A 21,925-nucleotide genomic window follows, 5' to 3' on the forward strand; every position below is an offset into this window, starting at 1 on the left:
AAGTGGCTCCCAATCTCCTCTGCACACACAGAAGCTAGCCTCGATAATCATAAGGGGCGTATTCTGATTTTAAGCAGTAAAGCCAGATTATAAACCCACCTGATAAAGTTCCCCTTGCTCCCCAGTAGCCCCTGATCTTTGTGTTTGTTGGACACCAGGATACTGATCCTGTGTGGGGCCGAGCCAGCCAGCAGAAAGGCCGACCTTTCAAGGGGTGTAGCTGACGGTGTGCGGCCGTGAACAGGAGTGTTTAGGGATGACGGCGCTCCTGTCCCGGGCTGGGTTTTGTCTAGATTTAGCAGGCCCTCAGTTCCGCTGGGAACTCTGAGATTAGAACCCTTCAATCAGACGGTACTACCTTGAGTTTATCTGCACGTTTCCACATATACAGACCACTTTGCCAAGACAGCTCTTTACCTATGCTTTCTTCCTTATCTGTACAATACTGAGAAGACACAGATGGGCAAGACAACTAACGATCTATCTCAGTATGTTGATCGAGAATTGACTTTTTGAAATGTTATTAGAATAGTTTTAGAAGGTTATTTGCATAGTGTCTTCTTTAGTACTTTTGGACAAATGTCCTAAAGCAAATTAACAAAAATATAATGGAAGCATGCATCCAAGGTGCTTTCCAATAATTAATCTTAACCAGCTTTCAGTGAAACCCACATTTCAGAGGACCTCTCTCTTCTCATTTTCCCAGTGAGGAAGGAAGGCAGAAGAAATACTAGACACAATGAACAGTCAATCTGCAGCGGGAACAGCCTTACAGATAAATGCCAGAGGGTTTGCTGGCTCCCAGTGAGACTGTTCTTGATTTCCTCCTGACATGGGAGGTTCCTTACCAACAAAGGGAATGAAAGTCTACTGGTTTCTACTCGTCTGCATTAACTGCTACAAGCCCCGGCTGAGCGGGTGAGGCTCATCCTGTGCAGTCCAGACCACTGAAACAACCCCATCTCCTCTCACTTCTGGCATTCTATTATTAATGACAGTAGCTACGATATTCCGCACCAGCTCTAACTCTACAAAAGCGCCAGTCTAGAAATCAGGATATTCCGGTATTCGGTATCGATCCCCCAAAAGCAGCACATACAAAATCCATTACAAAGTTTCACAAATAAAAGTAGAGGTAAATATCACATCTGTGTTATCAAGTGGATTAAAGGGAAGAAAAGGATGTGATGGAGGCGGCACAATGCAGTGGTGATGAACCACACGGGCTCCTCTGAAAACAGGCCCCAGTCCTGGCTCCGTCTCGTGCGTCGTGTGACACCCCAAGCCAGGAGTGGGCACGCGACAGCCCCAGGGCTAAATCCGGTTTGCTGCCTGTTTCTGTAAATACATTCCACTGGAACACAGACGTGCTCACTCGGTTACGCATTGTCTGTGGTCACTTTCGTACAACACGACAGTGACCCAGGTGAGCAGCGGTGGCAGAGGCCCGTGCTCTTCAAAGCCTGAAATACTATCCGTCTGCCCTTTACGGAAAAAGTTGGCCAACTTCTGCCCCAAGCAGGCAGCTTTACTTCAATAAACCTTCGCTTCCTCACAGGTAAATTAGGGTTGAAAGAGTATAACAACTTCAAAGGGGTTTCACAAACATGAAATAACACTTAGAAAATACTGAAAACGGTGCCTGGCACATGGGGAGCAGTCAAGAGAGGACGGCTGTGATGATCACACACACACACACACACACACACACACACACTCTCTCTCTCATCCCCTTCCTGCTTCAGAGGAAAGGGCCTCTCTCTCGTTTCATCCACAGGCAATCATGAACCTACATTCCTGACCTCTCATCGCCCACTTCATGTAAAAAATGTTCACCGAACACCTGCTGCTTGCCAGGCACGGATGCAGAGGCTGAGCATGCAGACGGACACGACAGAACTCCTATCAATGTTTCTGTCCCTATCAGCTCTCTCCCCTTCTCCTTACCTTCGCCCTTCTCTGCACGCCCCACCTTGCACTCCTCATGCTGACCCTGCTCCCCTACTTCCTTGCTCACATTGAGGTCACTGAGGACCGCCCTGAAGGGGTCTTCATCTTACCTGACCTCCCAGGAAGCACTGGATATTGTGCATGGCCCCTTTCTTCCTGCAATCTTTCTCTTGTCTTCTGAGATACCACATACCACCCTCTTGGGGTTTTTTTCCTCCCTCTCTCCTTTCCCAGCTACTCCCTGCCTAACTGGGACATTAAATATGGGTGTTTCTCGGGGCTTGGTCATGGGTACTTCCTCTAATCGTGCCTCCTAAGGACTCTCATCGATTTCAGAGGCTTCAGTTACCATCCACATGCAGATAGCCCCCACACCTGTACCCGTTTCAGACTTCTCTTCTGAGGTCCCGCTGGCTGATCCAGTCCACTAGAGACATCTTCACCTGGATGTCTCCCAGGCCTTCAAGCTCAACATGACTAATATTACTTATCTTTCCCTTCCTGCTTCCCCAGTCTGCTCCACTTCCTTTTTTTTAATTATTTTTAACCACACAGGTAGATGGTCCCACCATCTACCATTTTGTTCAAACTAGACCTTGGGAGTCATCCTTAGTACCTCACTCTCCACGTTCAGTCTGTTACTAAACCTTTTCAATTCCATCTCCTGCCTACCTCTCAAATGTGGTCACTTCTCCTTTGTCCCAATTGCCCCGTCTCTGCTCCAGCCTCCTCTCCCTCTTGCCCTTATCTTTTTATCTCTCCTTCTCCTTACATCCGCTCTTGCCATCTCTCAGGCTGCTCTCCACATGTCATCTGTGATCGTTCACAAATGCAAATCTGACGTCAGTTCCCTCCTTAATACTCGTCAATGGCTTGCCATTGCTTTTAAGATAGAGATAAAATTTCTTAAGAAAGTTTGCAAGCCCCTACATGATCTAGCCCGCTTACCCTCCAGGCTTATTCTCATGCTAGTCTCCTCCCTGTTCTCTTGATTCCAAGCATAATGGACTTTTTTGAGTTCTAGAAAAGGACCACCATCTTTCCCATCTTGACCAATGCACTTCCTTCCCCCTGGAATGTGCTCCCTGCACTTCACCTTAAATGGTCATCGGGCGTCTGAGAGACCGTTCCTGCCTCTCCAGGTTTACTCTGGGAGCACACTGCACTTGCTCCACCATCACAAGTAGACTTTTTCAACGTCTGTTCCCTCCACTTTTCTATAGATCCCATGATGGCGTGGTTGATGCCTGGGGCACCGTATATAGACACTCCATATATACTTATTGGATAAAGGAGGGAAAGAATGAATCCACTGGCTCCTATCCTCAGCCTAAGGACATGTGTGTTAAGACTTTCCCAGTGAACGGAAGTCGTCCTTTACTTGTCTCTTCCTTCACCTACAGTTCTCCTTCTCCTCTCCTTCACGGACGGGTATCTGGGAAAAGCGATCTCTCTTACAGTTTCTACCTCACTCACAATAACTTTGTCAGTGCACTGTCATGCCTTCCATTCCCACCACTCCGGTGATTGTGCCAGTCCCTGGACGAACCCACTGCTGGGTCCGACTGGTCTCTCTGCAGCATCTGCAGTCAACTAGGCACCTTGGTTCTGGCTTCTGCGACACGCTCTTTCCCGTTACCGTTCTGCATCGCTAACGGTGCATCTTCTTTGGTCTCCCTCTACTCAGCCCTCACACGGTGGTGTCCGCAACTCTGTCCTCAGTCCCCTCTCTCTCCAACACTATCTCCTGTCCCTAGAAGGTCTCAGGTATTCCTAAAGCTACCACTGCCGCCATATAATAATGGTACCTGGCTTTTTGTCTTTAACCCTGACACTCTCTCAAACTATAGATTTCCATCTCTGCCCTTCTTTACCTGGATACCTGAGAAGCTCAGGTAACATGCCCACAACTTAGCCAGTTATCTACCAGGCATCCAAACTCACCCCTCCTTTTATTTGTCTTGGTAAAATGATGACCCATTTCACTGTTATCGAACCTACCTTCCAAATGGTCACTGAGTTCTATCTTTTAAATATTCCTGCCTCCTAAACGTTTCTCAAATCCTCCTCCTTCCTCACTATCTCCATGAGTATGTTCTCTCTTAGTTCGGGTCTTTATTCCTCTTTTTTTCCAGGATTATTACAAAAAGACCCTAACAGGTCTCTTTACCCACGTTTGCCACACTACTGCCAGTATCTTTCTGCAGCACAAATCTGACCCTGTCACTTTCCTTCTTACTGCAGGCCTCGGGGGCTCTCCTCTGCTTCTCCAATAACGTCCGAGCGCCTGGCCTTTGAGGATCCGACCCCTGGCTGCGCTCCTGCTTCCCTTTATGCTCCTGCCACATTGACAACTCACGGCACCTCAAACGTGCCATCCGCTCGCAGGGTTTTGAACCTTTGCATACACGGTGTCCTCTGCCAGTAATGACTTTTCCTTCTCTGCCTGCTTGGCAAACTATTTCTCTTTAAGACTCATCTCCCTGTGAAATCTTCACAGATTATCAGGTGAGCTCCCATCCCCAGAAGATCAAGACCTTTACGACCTCTCTATCTGGGGCTCCCACAATCCTTCTCCTTAACATCCGCACCCATGCCAAAGTTCTCTGGGTCCCCAAACGCATGCTTTCCGACTTTTGGACCTTTGCCTATGTAGGTTCCTTTCCATGGAACCTGTCTACTTAAGTGAGTTTCTTCAAACTTCTTGGCTCTTGCTGGGAAGCTTTCTCTAGCCTAGACTCACTGTTCCTACTTACCCTCCACAGCCCTTCGACTCCCACTTCAAAGCACTTACTATGCTTTATTTCTATTGCTTAATCATCTGACCTTCTTGCTCGCCTGATTAAAGTGTGAGGACGGGGACCAACAGTTGTCTCTCTAGCTCACACTACCTCTGAGCCCAGCAGGTGCTGAACACAGATACTTAAAGTTTATTGAGTGAGTGTGTCTGTGCATCTTATTGGTTTGTGTGCGACACTGGCTGAGCACCCTCTGACGAATGAAAATATGGTATTATGTGCGGAATCTATCACATCCTGCCCTCAAAGCCCCTACGTGCCACAGGTCTGATTTAGCACGGTACTCCTTTGAGTTCCAGCTTGGAAGACACACTCCAGCAACCATCCACATTGGCTTGGCTTCGTTCAGCGTCGTCACTTCCTCAGTTCTTGGGGCAGAAACACACCAATATCCTAAATTTGTGCAAGAATCATCTTGGGAACAAAAGGCTGGATCTTGAGTTTTCTTGATTCCCAACGCTCTTGAGGCCGTGGCACCGAACCTAACCACTTACCGCTTGAGAGGCCATCATCTCATTTATACTCTGTTCATACTGCTCTGCCAAAATGGCAAGTTTTCTCGTCTGCTCATCTTTCAGTGTCTTTAAGATTGTTTTGTGCTCATTCTTTGGAGTAACTTCCAACTGGTGATTCTTGAGTGCTTTATACTGTTTGGTCTGTACTTTGCAAGTGTCCTGAAACTGTTTTTTAATTTGCATTTCCATGGCCTGTGTGAAAAAGTGACAAAAAAAAAGACACATCAGTAAATACAGAAAAGTTCCCTTTGTAATGATGCAATACAGTTGCGGGGACAGTCTGTCTTTGGGTGCAGTGACCCACATTACTGGTCAATAATAATGAAAATAATACACATGACACAGACAAGAGCTAACTCTACCAATACGTTTGGTTTTACGTTAAATGAGTAGAAGTAATTTTGTATTTCTGAGTGGATTAAAAATATGAATTGTTACAAGGGGACCACCACTCTGAGCAGATTGTGGCATACTATGAAGCTCAGGTTGTTAAAAGTTTGCTCATTATTTTAAGTTTCCTACTCAAAATCTTTAGTGTCTTCTATAGTTTATTGTTTCACCCCATGTTCCCCTCAATTTCCAAGTGAGAAAAAGGGTGGCAGTGTACAAAGCCAGCTCTCACTGCTGTGTCTCCTCCTTGACAATTCCATTACATTTCAGCCTAAATATGAAGGAAAGTGATTTTAGCTATCCCCCTCCCATTCAGAGGCTGTGCGTGTGTGTAGCAATATCAAACATGCACTTTGGCAAGGAGGAGTGGGTGTGTCATGGGTCTAGAAGGCGTTCCACCAGCTCGCCTGATAGTCACGAGCACATTTCACCAGCACTTGGAGGAGCTGTGATGACAGGGATCACTAAGTAGACACGTTGGGGTTTGGCTAGACAGGAGCATGCCCGGAGTGATGGAGGCTGGCCTGATGTCTGTGTCAACACTGATAATGTCTCCCTTGACACAGAGCAACAGTTTGGCCCGAGTAGTGCAGAGCATTCACTTGGCAGCCAGCTAGAATGATCTGGAGGCAGCGAGGGCGAGAGGAGCTCCAGTCTCCAGTGCAGGGTAGTAAGTGCCCGGCACATCTAGATTCATGCCCGATCCCCATGACGGATGTCACTAGTAGGTCATACTCTTTCTTAAAAGCTTGGCTGTGGCTTTGGAGTCTTTCTCAATACAGTAGCACTCGAGGTAGTGTGTGCGATTACCAATCATGTGACTGGTATGACAGACGCAGTTTATCTGCCCTGTAACTACCAGGGAACTTTCTCATTTCCTGGTTTTATGTTGTTGGTCCATACACTACAATTTTTAAAAGGGCAGGTCACGAAGAGGTCAGAGAAACTGCATAATGCGTATAAAGAAAAAGGGAGCGATCATCTCGTATAGAGGCTGTCAAACCAGCTCGCCCAGCAGTGTGTCCTCGGGAGTTTGTTATGTACACAGGTTTGTGCTTCACATCTGAGGAGTCTCATTCAGCAGGCGTGGGGCCCAGAAACTTGTAATTTTGAAAAGCTGCCCAGGTGACCGACAATCATCCACATGTAGGAACGGCTGATTCGGTCCAAGCCTGTCTGGCAGCACAGACAGGGAAGTGCTTCGGTGTCCTCTTACCTTTAAGTTTTTTGGCTGTTGCCGAAGTTCCATGACATGCTTTCTGTGCAGTTCCCTTTCTCGCCTCTTATTGTACTCCAGCTGGTTTTCCAGTTCAGTCTGGTGCTGTAGACGGATCAGATCCATGCGTAGCTTCTGTAGCGTGTGCAGCTGCCTGTACTCCAGCTCTCGGGTGGACTCGTCATGCCGGATGAGCATGGCATGCTCCATCTCCTTCTGGGTCCTCTTCTTATTTAGTTCCTGCGTGCAGGAATAAAGAGAGATAAATGGAGAGAGATGAATGGAGATGGGCTGGATGGGATTCACTGCTGAGGGATGGCAAGGTATGGCACTACCAACCCTTTTAACTAAACCTGCTAGTTTCAGGCAGCACAACCTAATGAGATTAGATTAATGATCCCTTGATATCTAGGTTCTGTATGTGGGTCCACCATTTTTACAAGATGGGCAACTTCACAGCCATTATAAGCACTCTATAAAAAGGGATTACAGTGGTACCTTGGTACTCGTTAATTCATTCCGACAAGTGGCGAGCAAGTGATGACTGATGAAGCATTTTCTCTTGTGGGGTGGTGTCGTGACTCACACAAGTTCTAGCAAGTGTGATGAGTGGCAAGCAAGCACTGAGTGCTGAAACCTTTTTTCTAGTCCAAATGTGACAAGTACTGGGGTTGATGAGTTCTGAAGCCGAGGGCTAAGGTACCACTGTAATTCTCACTGAGCCCTTCTTAACTTACAGAGCTGCTGTGACCCTTAATTAGACGGTGTGCTATGCACAGGTCTAAATAAGTGTTTCTTCAGTGAAACCAGTGGTTCTCCACCCTGGCCGCCCATTAAAATCATGTGAGGAAGCTTGTAAAACATAAGACGACTGAATCCCACAACGTGAAGTTCAGATAATTGTCTGAGGTGGGACCCTGACATCAATATTTTTAGGGTCCCCAGGTGATTCTAATAGACAGAGCTGGGAATTTGCTGAAGCAATGTTCTTATGGGAAAATACCCTGTTGGGTTTTTTTTCTGTATGTTTCAGAAGTAGGCCAATTGTCTATTTTTTTTTAAATCTCAGAGTTCACAGCATGCTAGGGAAAAGCAGAGACCTCGCTCCTTTCATCTTGTCCGTTATAGTCTGTTTGGTCGTGTCTAGTTCTAATCATTCTGCTCTTTACAATTCTACTCATGTCTTTCTCTCTCTTTTGTTGAAGGGGGGAAAGAAAGGAAACCAGAAAAAAAAAGGGAGGAGGGCGAAGGTGAACACATTTTTTTTTTTCATTCACCAGTTCAAGACGATTTCCTGAACGGCACTGTATTAAACAATCTGAACCATGTGCTCTGGGTGTATAAAAATATTTACTAAGCCATGACTTTGTCCTCAAGTAGCTAACACTCCACTAGGGAATTATAACAGACATGTGTTGAAGTATATGCTCAGCTCACAGGTAAAGGAATCAATCTATTTTGTCTCTATACTAGAAATTTGGAACTGGGATTCAGAGACAGTTAACCTTTACGTACAGCTAGAACAGAGGGCCATATAAACCTACATGTGGTAGCCACCCACTGCTACAAGGGCTGAATGACTAGAGGACAGCTGACTTGCCAGTAAGAATGAAAAAGAGAGAAGAAGGGAGTGTGGGGAATACACTGAGGCCCAAGTTCCTGACTGGTTCGAAGCAGCCTGTAGCTTCGGCTGTATCATTGCAATTGGGTTTTATGAAACATTCCTATGTTTTTGTAGCGAATTCCCTGCTTTTGGCTTAAGCTAGCTCAAATAAGTTTTAATAACATGCAAACAAAGAACCTTCATTAACACAGGGAAATAAGTTTTATGTATACATTTTAAAAAGAGAGAGCAAGGTTGGGAGTGTTTGTTAAGTGCTGTGAAAGAGATAAAGATTTTATGCCGTAAGAGTGCTCAAAAAGGGTGACATTACTACTAGTTAAAAAGGCCGAGGAAAGGGGAAAGCTTTTGGGCTGGCCGTCACATTAGAACAACAGGGGGCCTCTTCACTAATGGGGTCCACTATGGAAGAAAAATGCAAGCATTTATTCTCATAGAATTATCAGTCACATTTCTATATTGGTATGGATGAGAATATCTTGTATACTCAGGCCTTCTGTCCATTTGAAGAGAAGTCCTTTAAACAGCCCAGCATCTATTACTAGAGCGAAGGTGTTAATTATTGTGTATTCAGCAAGTTGTTGTTAAGCATGCCAGAATTGTTTTGCCAGAACTGTTGCAGGCACGAGGGATAGAGTAGTGAACAAGTACACCTCCTTATGGAGGTGTTTTCTAGTGGGAACATGTTAGAAGTGAAACTTACACTTGCTTTAAGGTATAAAAGATAATATCCCAGAGCATGTCCTTCAATCTCCTCCTGCATTTTTCTTTTCTTTGCTCTATTTTTCTTTACCTGGGCCATCAAATGCCTCCTTTTAAAAGTCACTAACTGGCCCCTAGGTGGCACTAAAGGACAATGAGCCCTTCCCAGAGACTAAAGCTCTTCCATCCAGTCCAATGACCAAGGGAAAGCCAAGGAAAGCCCTTGAAATGGACAAACGTCCTGTTCCTGGGTCACTATAGCATTTTGAACCTTTGAGTACCAGGCCTCTCAATATCGGGCATTTACACATTCCACATTTTCCTAAACTGAGAAGTCCACATCGTGTCTGAGCTGCCCAGAGCTCTGAACCTTGGGGGAAAATTAAAAGAGCAAAGCAAACAGTACTTTCAGAAGAAATCAAATGCTTCTTTCTACATGTAATGGAATGCTACCGGATGTTGTCCATCATAACTTTCTGGGTTACAAACCACTCAGCTAATTCTGACATGTACTCAAGTTTGAGAATCAATGGAAAAATATTCAGGGTGTGAGTCAGTTTCAGCTCTTCCATTGACTCATACATGGCTTTGGGCACGTCTCTTAGTCTATGTTTTAGTTTCCACAGGTGTAAAGTGAGGATAACTTTTCCATCGTGAGCTACCATTCTTGTGAAGTTGAAATGAAAGACCATAAGAAAATGCTTCCTGATACATAAACATGTCATTATTATGCTTCTGTATTCAGAAGTGAGTGTCTTAAAACTAGTTTTTATAAACTATTAGAAGAGTGAAAAAAAACCCATGATATTGAAATGGCTTTTCTGTTATAATAGTAGGTTGTTCCATTTACCTTTAATTCCCACATCGAGTTGCTAAGATGTAAGTTGGTGAGCTGCCTATAATATCGTAAACCATGGGGAAAAAAATCACTCAGATTAGGAGCCCAGTGCTGTGCCTACATGATAATGTGAAATGTGCTTTCAAGCTTTAAAAATGACTTCACATATTTTAATCCTAGTTGCAACCCAATGTAGTGGTAAGATTATAGGAATTTACCCCTTTTATATATGACAGTAAGGAATTTGGGAATTACAGAAATGAGGTTAAAACTCAGGTTTACAGATTTTCAACATTTTCCATTAAAAGATGTCCTGGTGAAGGCTTATATTTTTCTGTTTTATGCCTTTTCAGTCTGTGATACAATGTTCTGAAGAATTCCTCTGCTCTAGCTAGACCCTCAGCAACGGTTACTTCATCTGTACAACTGACAGTTTACGGCAGAGCCACACCACGTGTACCATTAGCTTATACAAACTCAACAAAGTGAGCTGAGAAAAAAAAATACAAAAACAGATGCAATGGGACAGGTGATTCTGCCCACCAGCGTATGCTCAGCGCATGTGTGCCCAGCAGGAGTGTGAAAGGGGAGACCTTGTGTGCTTTGAGCATCTTGCCACGTTGAGTGTGAGCTCAGTATCGAAACACAGGTGTCCTTATATACCATGGCCGCTGAGCACATTACCAAACTTTATGGGAATCTGCCTCCTGTGTAAGGTGTGGATCCAGGGTGTGTCCCCTCATAAACCCTTCCCACTGTGACCCACTCACTCCACTTCAGTGCAAGTGCTACCGACTTCTTTAAAAGCAGCTGATCTCACTCCAGTCAAAATTTTTGTGCCAAAGCCCACTGAGGTCGAGTAAGAACTGAAATTCAAAATCTTAAATGGTGATGTTGTTAGCCTAAGACATTTCATGCTTTCTTAGTTTCAGTTCTTAATTTCATAATTGCTTAGAAAAGAGTGGGCATCTGCGTGCAGAGATGAGAGTGGAAGAGGCTCAACCTAGTCGATGGTGATCTTTCAAAAATGTTTTTTTTTATTAATTAGAGGATTGCTAATACTCGATTTTGGCAAAGATATAGGAAAACAGGTACTCCTTGTTGGTGGGAGTATAAATGCTTTTAGGGTCAATTGGCAATATCTATTAAAAATCTAGATGCATATACTCTGAGCCAGAAATTTCACCTGTGAGACTATATCCTACAAAATACTTGCATATGTGTAAAAAGATCTCTGTACAAAGATGTTCTCCATAGCATTGTTAGTAATACTGTAAAACGTCAACAAAATATCCACTGAGAAGCATGTCATCAAATAAATAATCTTATAGCCAAAAATACTATTAATGGTTAAAAAAAGAACGAGGTAGAGCTGTATGTCCTAGATAGTAGATGAAAAAAAAAGTTACAAAACAGCATAGTAGATATGTGGATTTTTTTTTTTGTAGGTTTAGTAGCTCTTCCCCTTCTTTTGTTAACAGGCTTCTCTTTTTCTGAGAAATTACTCCACCCCTTCTGGAATCAGGAATTAAGGGAGTAAGCACGTTACCCAATCACTTTCTATCTCTCCTGGCAATTTGGATCCTAAGCAGCAATGACACAAAAATTAAACATGGTTGGAGGAAACGCATTCAGAAGGGGGTGGCTTGACCAGTGTCCATTGGCTCTTGCTCTCTGGGTCATGGAAGTTGCTTTTCCAGCTTGGTTCTTCACCTTTTCCAGTGTGGTTCTTCAGCTCCGTCATCTATCCTGTTAACCTTCTGATAAATGCCTCTCCATACTATGTCAGCCAGTTTGTTTCTGTTGCTTACACATCAAATGAACCACTGATACTAATGCAACCTTATTTTGTAAAGCTAAAGTTCTATATAATATATAAGCAGTAGTTATGAATATATAGAGGGGAGACCCAATACCCTGGAATTTACTTATAACATTTTGTGTATTTATTCTCACATGTTTCAACTTCAGTCACCTTCAAAGTACTCTCCATTTGATGCAATACACCTATCGAGACAGTTTTTCCACTGCTCAAAACAGTTTTTGAACTCATTGATTTTGATGTCTTTTAGTGCTTCTGCTGTTTTTTGTTTCACCTATACCACATTGGCAAAATATTTTCCTTTGAGGAGTTTTTTTTTTAAATCCGGGGAAACAAAAAAGGTCGCTTGGGGTGCGATCACATGAATAGGAAGAGTAGGGCATGGGGTCATGCCGTGTTCAGTTTTTGGGTCAAAAACTGAACACTCAGCATGGGGTGGGCAGGTGTGCTTTCAATCACCCACCATGAAATGGGCAAACACGGTGAAAGAGTCTTAAAAAACAATTCTCTGAGGCCGAACGCAGCCTCTCACAACAATGCCAGCTGGTACACTGATAACAGAAGGGTTCCTAGAACACTTACCTAGCAGAGGAAGCATGCTCTAAATAGGACCCATCCTTCAAAAATTAATTGTTTTTTTTAGGGCCTTCTCTCATAATATCTACAGAAAAAAACCTCCTGGAAATATGGAAATATAATGTGCCAAATTAATGGTGACTGTGTCAGGGTAGAGATTGGATGGGATGGGGATATCAAGAACTTTTACTACTGAACTTTGTATTTTTCTCTACTTGTCTTTTTTTTCAATGTTCTTTGATTACTTTCGTAAACAGAAAGAAAAGCTGAACATTTGCATGAAGAAGGCTCTGGAATAAGACCAAACAAAAGAAAATCTGGACTCTTAAGAAAAATACCCTCATAGAGCTACTCTTTGCTCAGTTGGTTAGAACCAACTGGGTATTAATGAAGTCATGAATAGAGTGTCTCTCATTCTGGGGGAATAATGGTCTCCCAGAGCATTTATGGGCATTAACTGTCCCCGCAGCCTCAGACTTTTTCTAAATATGGGCTATCAGAATGACAGTAATAATTGCCAGATGAAAAGAATCCCAAACATGTTATTTCCAGCTGGCTACTGGGCTTTCTCATTTGGACTTTTTTGTCTTCCAACACACTCAGCATGTCTAGTACTGAATTAATTGGTTTCTTACCAACACTTCTCTGTCAGCTTCTCTGTTTCTGCCCAGATCTGCATTTCCCCAGGTCTTAAGCCCTAGAAATAACTTTGATTCTGCCCCATCTTTTCTCTCATATTCTATCATATGCTAAGTCCTGCTTCCTTTATACTTCAAAATATGTTTCAAACCTAACATTCTTTTTTTTAAAGATATTATTTATTTATTTTTATACAGAGGGGAGGGAGAGAGAAAGGGGGGAAGAAACATCAATGTGTGGCTGTGCCTCATGCGCGCCCACCTGGGGACCTGGCCTGCAACCCGGGCATGTGCCCTGACTAGGAATTGAACCTGTGACCCTTTGGTTCACAGGCTAGTGCTCAATCCACTGAGCCACACCAGCCAGGGTTCAAACCTACCATTCTGTTAATAGCTACCATTGCCATCTTTGTTTATGCCCTATTTCCTACCACCTGATTTCTTTGCTTTTCGTTTCTTCCCTTCAATCCAGTGTTTCTCAACATTTCCCCCCATGACTGTCCGCATCAGGAGCCCTTTCAGATTTCCCCCTTCCCTGACCATCACCACCCCTGAAACATAAATATACAGATAGACTGTGTATCTGTTTAGTACATGGCCCTTCAGAGGGCACCCCTTCAGAGGGGACTCCCCGCCTTCAGGAACCATTTCACCCCCCTGAGAATTCATGCTCTCTCTAATCACTGTGTGTGTGGCCACCAAACTGGGCTGATCTCTCCAAAGTAAAATTTTAGCTGTATCATTGACTGGTTCAAAAGTGTTCAGCAGTTTCTCCTTCTTCCAATAAGATGAGATAACACGGATGAAGTCTCAGCCTGGCCCATAATTACATGTGGTCAATGAACTTGAGTTTGCGCCACCCCTTTGCCTTCCCATTTGAATGCTGCTCTCCAAAAAGTTACACCAATTCACATCCCCGTTAAATGTACCTGTAATGCTTGTTTCCCTCATGCAGCAGAACACTGGGTTTTATCAACCATGGTGCTTTTACCAACGTGCTAGCTCATTTGTGAGGCTTCTCTTTCTCTGAGTATTCCAGGTTACAGTGATTTCCTGTTGAACTCTGTATCTGCAACTGATTCACATTCCCTATTCCTCATCTCAGTGAAAAACATCACATTCATCCAATTTCCCAAGTTAGAAACGCTGAAGTCATTTTTGACTCCTCCCTCTTCTGAAATTCTCATACCAGTTCTGCTTCAGAAATGTCACTCAGCTCTAATCTCCAAAAACTTATATGAATCTTACAGTATTGGGTAGGGAAGATATATGCTAATTTAAAAAAAAAAAAACCCTAATTTCTCACTACTCTCGTTGCCCCTCCCAGGTGGAACTGGAGAAAGAGCATCTAGCTGATCTCACTGGACTTGACTTCTCATCACTCCAGACTACCCCACACTGATGCATTAATCCTTTGAAATAAGACAATTCATCATCACTCCCTTGCTTGAAAACCTCTGATGGCCAAGCAACTGCCTTCAGACTAAAATCTAGCTGCCTCGGCTAAACGAAACAGGCCCTCCACATTCTGCTTCCAGCTACACTTGCCGTGACGCCGCAGCCCCACACCCAGGACACTCAACATCTCGTCAGTCACTGAATCCTGCAAGCCCTTTCATGACCATATGCCCATGATACTTTATTTACACATCTATTATTATTATTATACCGAATACATTCTATTATAATTAGTCTGTTACATGTCTGTTTTGCCTCTTAGACTTAGGGCTCCTTGAAAGGAGGAGTACGGCTTCTTGGAAGCTCTGGTGTCTCGAGCACAGGGCCTGGCACAAAGGAGCCACTCTGTAAGTGCTGGGTGACTGAATGAATGAACTTAACTGGAGAGCATCATATAGTTTTTTAAGTATTTGACGTGGAATCACAAAAACATAAGTCTTTGAAAAGCAGGCTGAAAGCAAAAGTTATTCTACTTCTTCTGATTCTCCACTGCATGATATGGCTTATGAGTGTTCAATAAAACTCTGTAACATTTATTTGGAAAAAGCTGATTTCTTGTTTTGTAAATGGGCTTTCTCTTATCAGTGGTAAATTCATTCCCTCGCTCTTTGTATACTTACTTTGCGTCAGGCCCTGTACTTGAGACTATAAAGCCCATTTAAGAGTGGACAAAACAGATGTGGCCATGATCCCCACAAGACTTGTCCCATAAGTCAATGACGATAGTTAGAAACATAAATACCTCCCGAATGTTCTGCTGCTCCACCTCGTGACGCTTGATCATTATTTTCCGCTTGAAGAGACGACAGTTTTTGTCATAGTACAGTCTCTGCTGAGTGAGAAGGTGGGCTTCCTCTTCAGCCTGTGTGTGCTGCAAGTTCTCTTTATGCTTGGATATCCGCTCCTGCTTTTCTTTCTTAGGTGTGCTATGGTCCTCATTCATCTCCTTCACAGAAAAAAAAAAAAAGGGAACCAATACCGGTCTCATTAGTCAAAGGAACTGTCATAGTTTACTACAATGGTAGATTAAATTATTCAGAAAGCAAGTGAGAATGCAAAGACAGAAAGGCTTGGTGTTGCACATTCCCTCCCCCAACATTTAAAAAAAAAATCAGTTAATTGAATATTAAGTGAGAGGGAGACTTGTTAGTTTCCTGGTCTCTGACTTCTCGACTCTCAGACATTATTTGTTCACCTATTCAATCAGATGCACGTTTACTGAGTTCCTATCATGTGATAGGCACTGTGCAAGGCGTAAGGATGCAGTGATGAATAAAAGAACATGGTATCTACCATCATGGGGCTTTTCAGTCTAGAATAAAAAATTAATCAAAGAACCATTATAAATGAACTGAAAGTACTGAAATAACTACTCAGAAAGTGAGTTCCTGGTTGTACAAGAATGTTTAGCAGAAAACACTGGACCTTGGTAACAACTAAGCTAAAATTTAAAAAGCCATAGGCATTAATCATCAAGAAAGGGAAAGGGAAGAATACTCTGGGTAGAGGAAACCACATATGCAAAACGCTTAGGGTGGGTTCATTGAAACACGGTGTGTACGCTCAAAGAGCCGAAGGGCCAGAGTGCCGTGGAGTGTCACCTGAGAGGAGGCTGGACAGGACAGGACTATCAGAGGTCTTGTAGGTCAAGTTAAGGACATTGATCTTTAGGACAGGAGAAATGGATTTTACACGGGGGGTATCATAATAATGAGATGCATTTCAAAAAGATACTGGCTGCCATGTGGAAAACAGAATAAAGAAGGTAAGGGTGTGTCCATGGAGACGGCGAGGAGGCTAGTGCAAAGGTCCAGGTGAGAGGTGATAGCAGCTTGGACAAAGGAGGAGGCAAAAAGACCAAGAGAAGTAGACGGGTTTTAAAGACAGGAGGTAATTACAAATGTTACTCATCTGAATTTTAGGGGAAAAAAAAAGTCTTTATTTGGGATTATAAAACACCTATATCTTCAGGAGGACAAAATTCATAATTGCCCATATGGGTAAAGGGAAGAAAGCAGTGAATCAGAACAGTAAAATGCTAATCTATGAGGAAAGTGAGACGCCTACTTTTAGAGAAAGCACAGTGCACTATTCTTCGTCCATACTGCTCCTGTGGACAAGCTTGACCTGTATGTAGTACTTGGTTAACTGCTCTTTCTGTGAAATCTCCTTTAATTACTAACACCTATTTTTTAAAAAGATTTTATTTTATTTTTTAGAGGGAGGGGATTGGAAGGAGAAAGAGAAGGAGAGAGAAACATCGATGTACAAGAGAAACATCAATTGGTTGTCTCTCACATTCCCCCAACTGGGGGCCTGGCCCGCAGCCCAGGCATGTGCCCTGACTGGGAATCGAACCAGTGACATTTTGGTCCACAGGCTGGCGCTCTACCCACTGAACCACACCAGCCAGGGCTAACATCTATTTTATTTAGTGTTCTGTAATACAGACATCACATACTATTTCAGTTATTTTTGTACTTGGTGAAGAAGTCCTTGTAAGTTGTCTTTTCTCTTCCAATGACGTCTTAAGTGAAATACTAGAATCAACAAGAGCATGAGCTGTTTCTGGCACGGAATAAGCTGGGTTCACACTAGGAAGGCGAGGTGACTCATTTCTTGATGCCATGACTTCACCACTAGGTTTGGCGTTAACCACTATACCGCACACCCAACTTCAAATATTATAAAAATTCATACCAAAATCAAGAATAAATTATTTCTGGACCCTCTATCATTCTGTACTGTCCACACCCTGTTATCTACCAACAGTGAAAATAATGTGTTTTGTCTTCTCTAGGACAATGCCTTTAGGTATACCAATACTAAATATAGATGCCCCTTTAAATAGTTTCATAAGGAATAATGTTAGCTTTGCACCGAAAGGCTTATTGAGGCTATCTCAGACTGGGTTTATGCTTGTTTATTCCTTCATGAGCATGTTGAAAGGCTTGTGAGTGTAGGCCTGTAGTCTCTTCCACTCATAAGTCTGAGTATGGTGAACCGGAACCAAAAATAGCCTCACGCCTGAAGACTGAGTGGGGACTCCTGGGTGCTGTTCTGTGGGAGACCCTCCCAAAGGTGGAGCTCACGCCATCTCCCAATACTTCAGTATTACAAAAGCTCACAATGGTGGCGGTAGTCCTACTGTATGGCCTCCAGAGTGTGAGTAAGCACAGGGCGTTAGAAATAAGAATGCATTTGCAGCTGAGAAAATCTCAAAATTTCTTCGTGGAAAGTTAAGGTTATCTCTGTGATCCAGAAACATCGTTCTGTTGTGATCTAACAATTAGATGCAAGCAGTAATGAAGAGAAAATGGAGAGTGTGTGATCCCTATTAGTCGAGCTCTTTTTCACTACAGCTTGGTTTTCTAGACCTTTTGATGTCAGAAATTCTTTCCCTCAGGCTGTGTGGAGCAAATGCGAATTTCTGTCAGGCCCAACAATCACCAGTGGCACATCTGGGCGGGGCAAAAGGTCCTGAGGCCCCACCCCCAGACACTTGCTTTCACTTCCTAGTTAAAAAGAGAAATGGAGAGGAACCTTGCTAAGTCCCATATTATTAGCTTAGAATCTGAGCCCGAATGAATGACTTCATATACTAGAACAATGCCCATACTGAATTTTATTAAAACTTAATACACTAGTAGTTACCAAATAAGAAATCTTAAGTCTTATGAGAAGGAAAGACTAGGGAACCAGAGGCAAAGGCAGTTCCCCTGTAAGTACTGGTAAAAGGAGAACTGAAGAAAGTGGAGCTTTCAGACCAAGCTGCAGTTACTCAGGAGGCCTCTCTAAGGCCACTAGTGGTCCTCAACCCAACATTCAAGAATTAATCATTCATTTATCAAAGATTCACATGTACCAGACACAGGGATCAGTCATGGGCAGGAAAAAAAAAAAAAAAAAGGAAACCTGCACCACAAACAAACCACCCCCCACCTCCACCCCAAAAGAGTCATGGTCTCAGTATATATTGCTTTTCGGCCAGTAGGCCAGTAGGGAAAGCAGCTCAAAGAACACTAAAATATGTGTAATTGAGCCCTGGCTGGTGTGGCTCAGTGGACTGAGCATAGGCCTACAAACCAAAGGGTCACTGGTTTGCTTCACATGCCTGGGTTGCAGGCCTGGTCCCTGGTTGGGGGCACATGAGAGCAACCACACATTGATGTTTCTCTCCCTCTCTTTCTCCCTCCCTTCCCCCCTCTCTAAAAATAAATAAATAAATAAAATCTTAAAAAAAAAAGATTTTATTTTAAAAATGTATTAATTGAAAACTAGTATTATGAAATCAAAGGCACCTGTCTTAGTTGAGGCAGTCAGGAAGGCTTCCCTGAGGAAGTGATATTTAAGTTAAGGTACTAATAAAACAATCCTAAATCTTACAAGGAGGAGTAGAAATAAACAGCAGAATTGTGGTTGGGGAGGGACTGAAGGTGAGGGGTGGTGAGAGCATCCCGGTGGAAGGAACAGTATGAGCAAAGACCTTTGGAAAGGGTGGAGCTTGATATATTTGAGGACCCAAAAGGTGACAAATGTGGCAGAAGTGGCGAAGAGTTGGGGGTGGGAAACGCAGGTGGGGAGAACAGTGGTGTGAGGTGAGACTGGAGGGGAGGCTGGTAGCAGGCCATGTAGGGACCTCTAGTATTTTGATCTATAAGAGCAATGGGAAGCCATTAAATGTTAAAACCGTGAAGTGACGTGACGAGATGTATGGTCTGAGAAGATCACTCTGGTTGAAGTGTGGAGAGTAAACTGGAAGCAAGTAAGAATGGCCTAGAGTTAGAACAAATGGTTCTTGAAGTGTGGTGCCTGGACCACTGGCATCAGCATCACCTGGGAACTTGTTGGAAATGCCTATTTCAAACCCCACTTTGGACCCGCTGAATCACGAAGTCTAAGGGTGGGTTAGCCATCTGTTTTAATAAGCATGTCAGGCATCTAGTTAAAGTTTGAGAATCAATGGGTTAGACTACATATTGATCATAATGTAAGATGAATCAGTTTTAAGTTCCAACCATTCTAACAGCAAACTGGTAACTACAAATATTGGTACTCTTACCTCTTTTATTTTTTCCTTACAAATCTTATACTGCTTCTTCTGACTTTCTAAGAAAGTTGTCAAATCTTTCTTCTGCTGGGCCAAGATCTGTTGCTGGAACTTCTTCTCATCTGCTGCAGCTACCTTTGCCTGCAAAAACAACAAATATGACCTTGGATGAATCGTTCTTCACATGGAATTCAGCTATATATTCTCTGATGCATTAAAAGTGCCCATAAATGCTGAATAATGTAATTTTTCAACAAATAATTAATTAAAAACAAAATAAGAAAGTGCCTGCTCTGATTTTCTTGTATCTTAAGTAAAAAAATAAAAAACTTTAACACTGAAAAATATATTCCCAATTATGGGAAAAATGTGAAGGAGAACCATATACACACACACAAAATATGTGGGATGAAATACAATCCACAACAGTGAGACACCAGGACATTTTGGGGGCTCCTAAGTGGATCGAACACAGACCAATGAAAAGATAACCCAATCAATGCTGGTTCCTGAAAGTGACCAAATCTAAGTTTTAGGGAACCCTTCAATGAAGCACATATGTAAACGAGGTGCTTAGCAGCTAGGGAGGGAATTATACTCCATGGTAGTTTTTTATGTACTTTATTTAACGTTTAGCATCCGTTTATAATTCGTCCATTATGAACAATTGTCTTCACATATTTACCAAGTCAAATTCCCAAGAAAGAATCTGACTGGTTTATTTAATCAACAGCATCCCTCTTTGGGCTAAGGTTTTCACGCCAGACTGCCTCATAGATGGATGGCTGTTGGGGGAACGCTTCTTCGACAGCTCGGAAGTTTCCCTTCATGTGGAGGGAATCTAACTACTGAAACACCCCTGGCATCCTGTCCCCAGTCACTCCATCCCCAGGGAGCACAAGTTCACCCTGCTCTTCCTCACTGTGTAAGTCTCATGGGGGGTGACAGGGGAGGAGACTAGTTTAGCACCGCTAGTGCCTGGGTGGGCAGGTCTGGTTTTGTTCGGTAGGATTAGGCCAATTTTTCTTCACACAGAAATCACTTCTCCCAGCTAACACTTATCAGTAATAAAGGAGGTATTTTGACTCTCTATCTACCTTACCCTAGCGTGTGTTTTGAAAATTAGTTTAGAACCTAAATGGGGAAGAGAAATGTTCTCTAGAATACTCAAGCAAAAGCCAGATTAATTACTTGCTGCAAGTGGTCAGGTGACCAGCCCTAGTCCAACCAGCTGTAGGCAGGGATCATCCCACTAACAGAGACTGTCTGTAGAGCAGTTTTCCTGTGGAGAGGATGGTGGGGGTGGCAGGCACAGTAACAGACCCAAAGTGTGCAAGTTTTCATAGAATACAAGCGTCTTTAAAAAAATTGTACCCCCCACCCCCAGCAAGGGCTGATTCTTAAATAGGCAAGAATGTGATACATACCTTTAGTTACTACTTTAATTTTTAATGATAATTTTAAGCAGCCCCATAAAACCATCCTCATTCCCCCACCAAAGTAGGACTGTTCCTTTACCACCCCAAATCACACCCCTCCTGCCTCCTGCTAACATGGGGCCGCTGGACGGAACAGGTCTGGTGCGGCCGTGGCGTGAAGGCATGCGTGCACATACTGACCTCCTTTTCTATGATAGCCACTTGCTTCTTGGCCAGCTTCTCCAGCTCGATGGACGAGTTGTTGGCATGCGTCTCCACCTCCTTCTGGAGCTTGAGGCGGTGCTCGTCCATCTCAGCCTTCAGCTTGTTCTCCAGGGCGATCAGCTGCTTCTGGTGCTGGCGCCGCATCCGCTTATAACCTGACATCTGTTCCCGCAACTCGTTCTCCTGCTCATGCTCATGGATCTGCCGTGTAACCTGATTTGGGTTGGGGGACAACAGAACTCAGGTAACCAGGCCCACAAAAGGCAAACTCTCAGGCAAAGGAGGAGAATCCTCTGGCATAGTTTCGTTTATCGTTGTTGCCATCAATTTACCTTCAATTACCTGAACCCTTACCCGCACCAGGCACTGTGTTGGGTGCTCTTTATATACTTTATCTTGAATTCTAAAAACCATCTCATTCACTCAATCATTTTATTCATCCATGAGGTAGGTGTCACCACCCCCAATTGGAAGATGAAGAAATTGTGACGGAATTAATTGATTTTTTCAGTCAAAGTACATTTACATGTTTCTGATATATCATTATATACAGGGGGTGGACAAAAGTAAGTTTACCATTGTGAGCGACATTGTTTTGAGTTAATAAAGCTATTGTAATAATCATAACCTGCACGTCTTTTTTTCATACAAAAAACTGTCAACCTACTTTTGCCCACCCCTGTATATGCTCAAGGTCAAGGAGCAAAT

The 21,925-nt window shown here is 43.4% G+C and overlaps 1 protein-coding gene across 2 annotated transcripts in view; it reads right to left on the bottom strand.

The window, feature by feature from the left end:
• Window positions 1-21,925, bottom strand: part of TAOK3 (TAO kinase 3) — a 138,271-nt gene that overhangs the window by 3,329 nt on the left and 113,017 nt on the right. For both annotated transcript variants that reach the window (XM_036014140.1, XM_036014139.1), the window contains exons 15-19: window positions 21,194-21,430; window positions 19,587-19,715; window positions 15,267-15,470; window positions 6,870-7,109; window positions 5,243-5,455 (exon numbers count right to left, since the gene is read on the bottom strand). In XM_036014140.1, coding sequence (XP_035870033.1) covers window positions 5,243-5,455; window positions 6,870-7,109; window positions 15,267-15,470; window positions 19,587-19,715; window positions 21,194-21,430 — 1,023 coding nt within the window. The remainder of the gene's footprint in view (window positions 1-5,242; window positions 5,456-6,869; window positions 7,110-15,266; window positions 15,471-19,586; window positions 19,716-21,193; window positions 21,431-21,925) is intronic.

The sequence above is a fragment of the Phyllostomus discolor genome, chromosome 13 (genome assembly GCF_004126475.2).
Source record: "Phyllostomus discolor isolate MPI-MPIP mPhyDis1 chromosome 13, mPhyDis1.pri.v3, whole genome shotgun sequence".
Lineage (NCBI taxonomy): Eukaryota > Metazoa > Chordata > Mammalia > Chiroptera > Phyllostomidae > Phyllostomus > Phyllostomus discolor.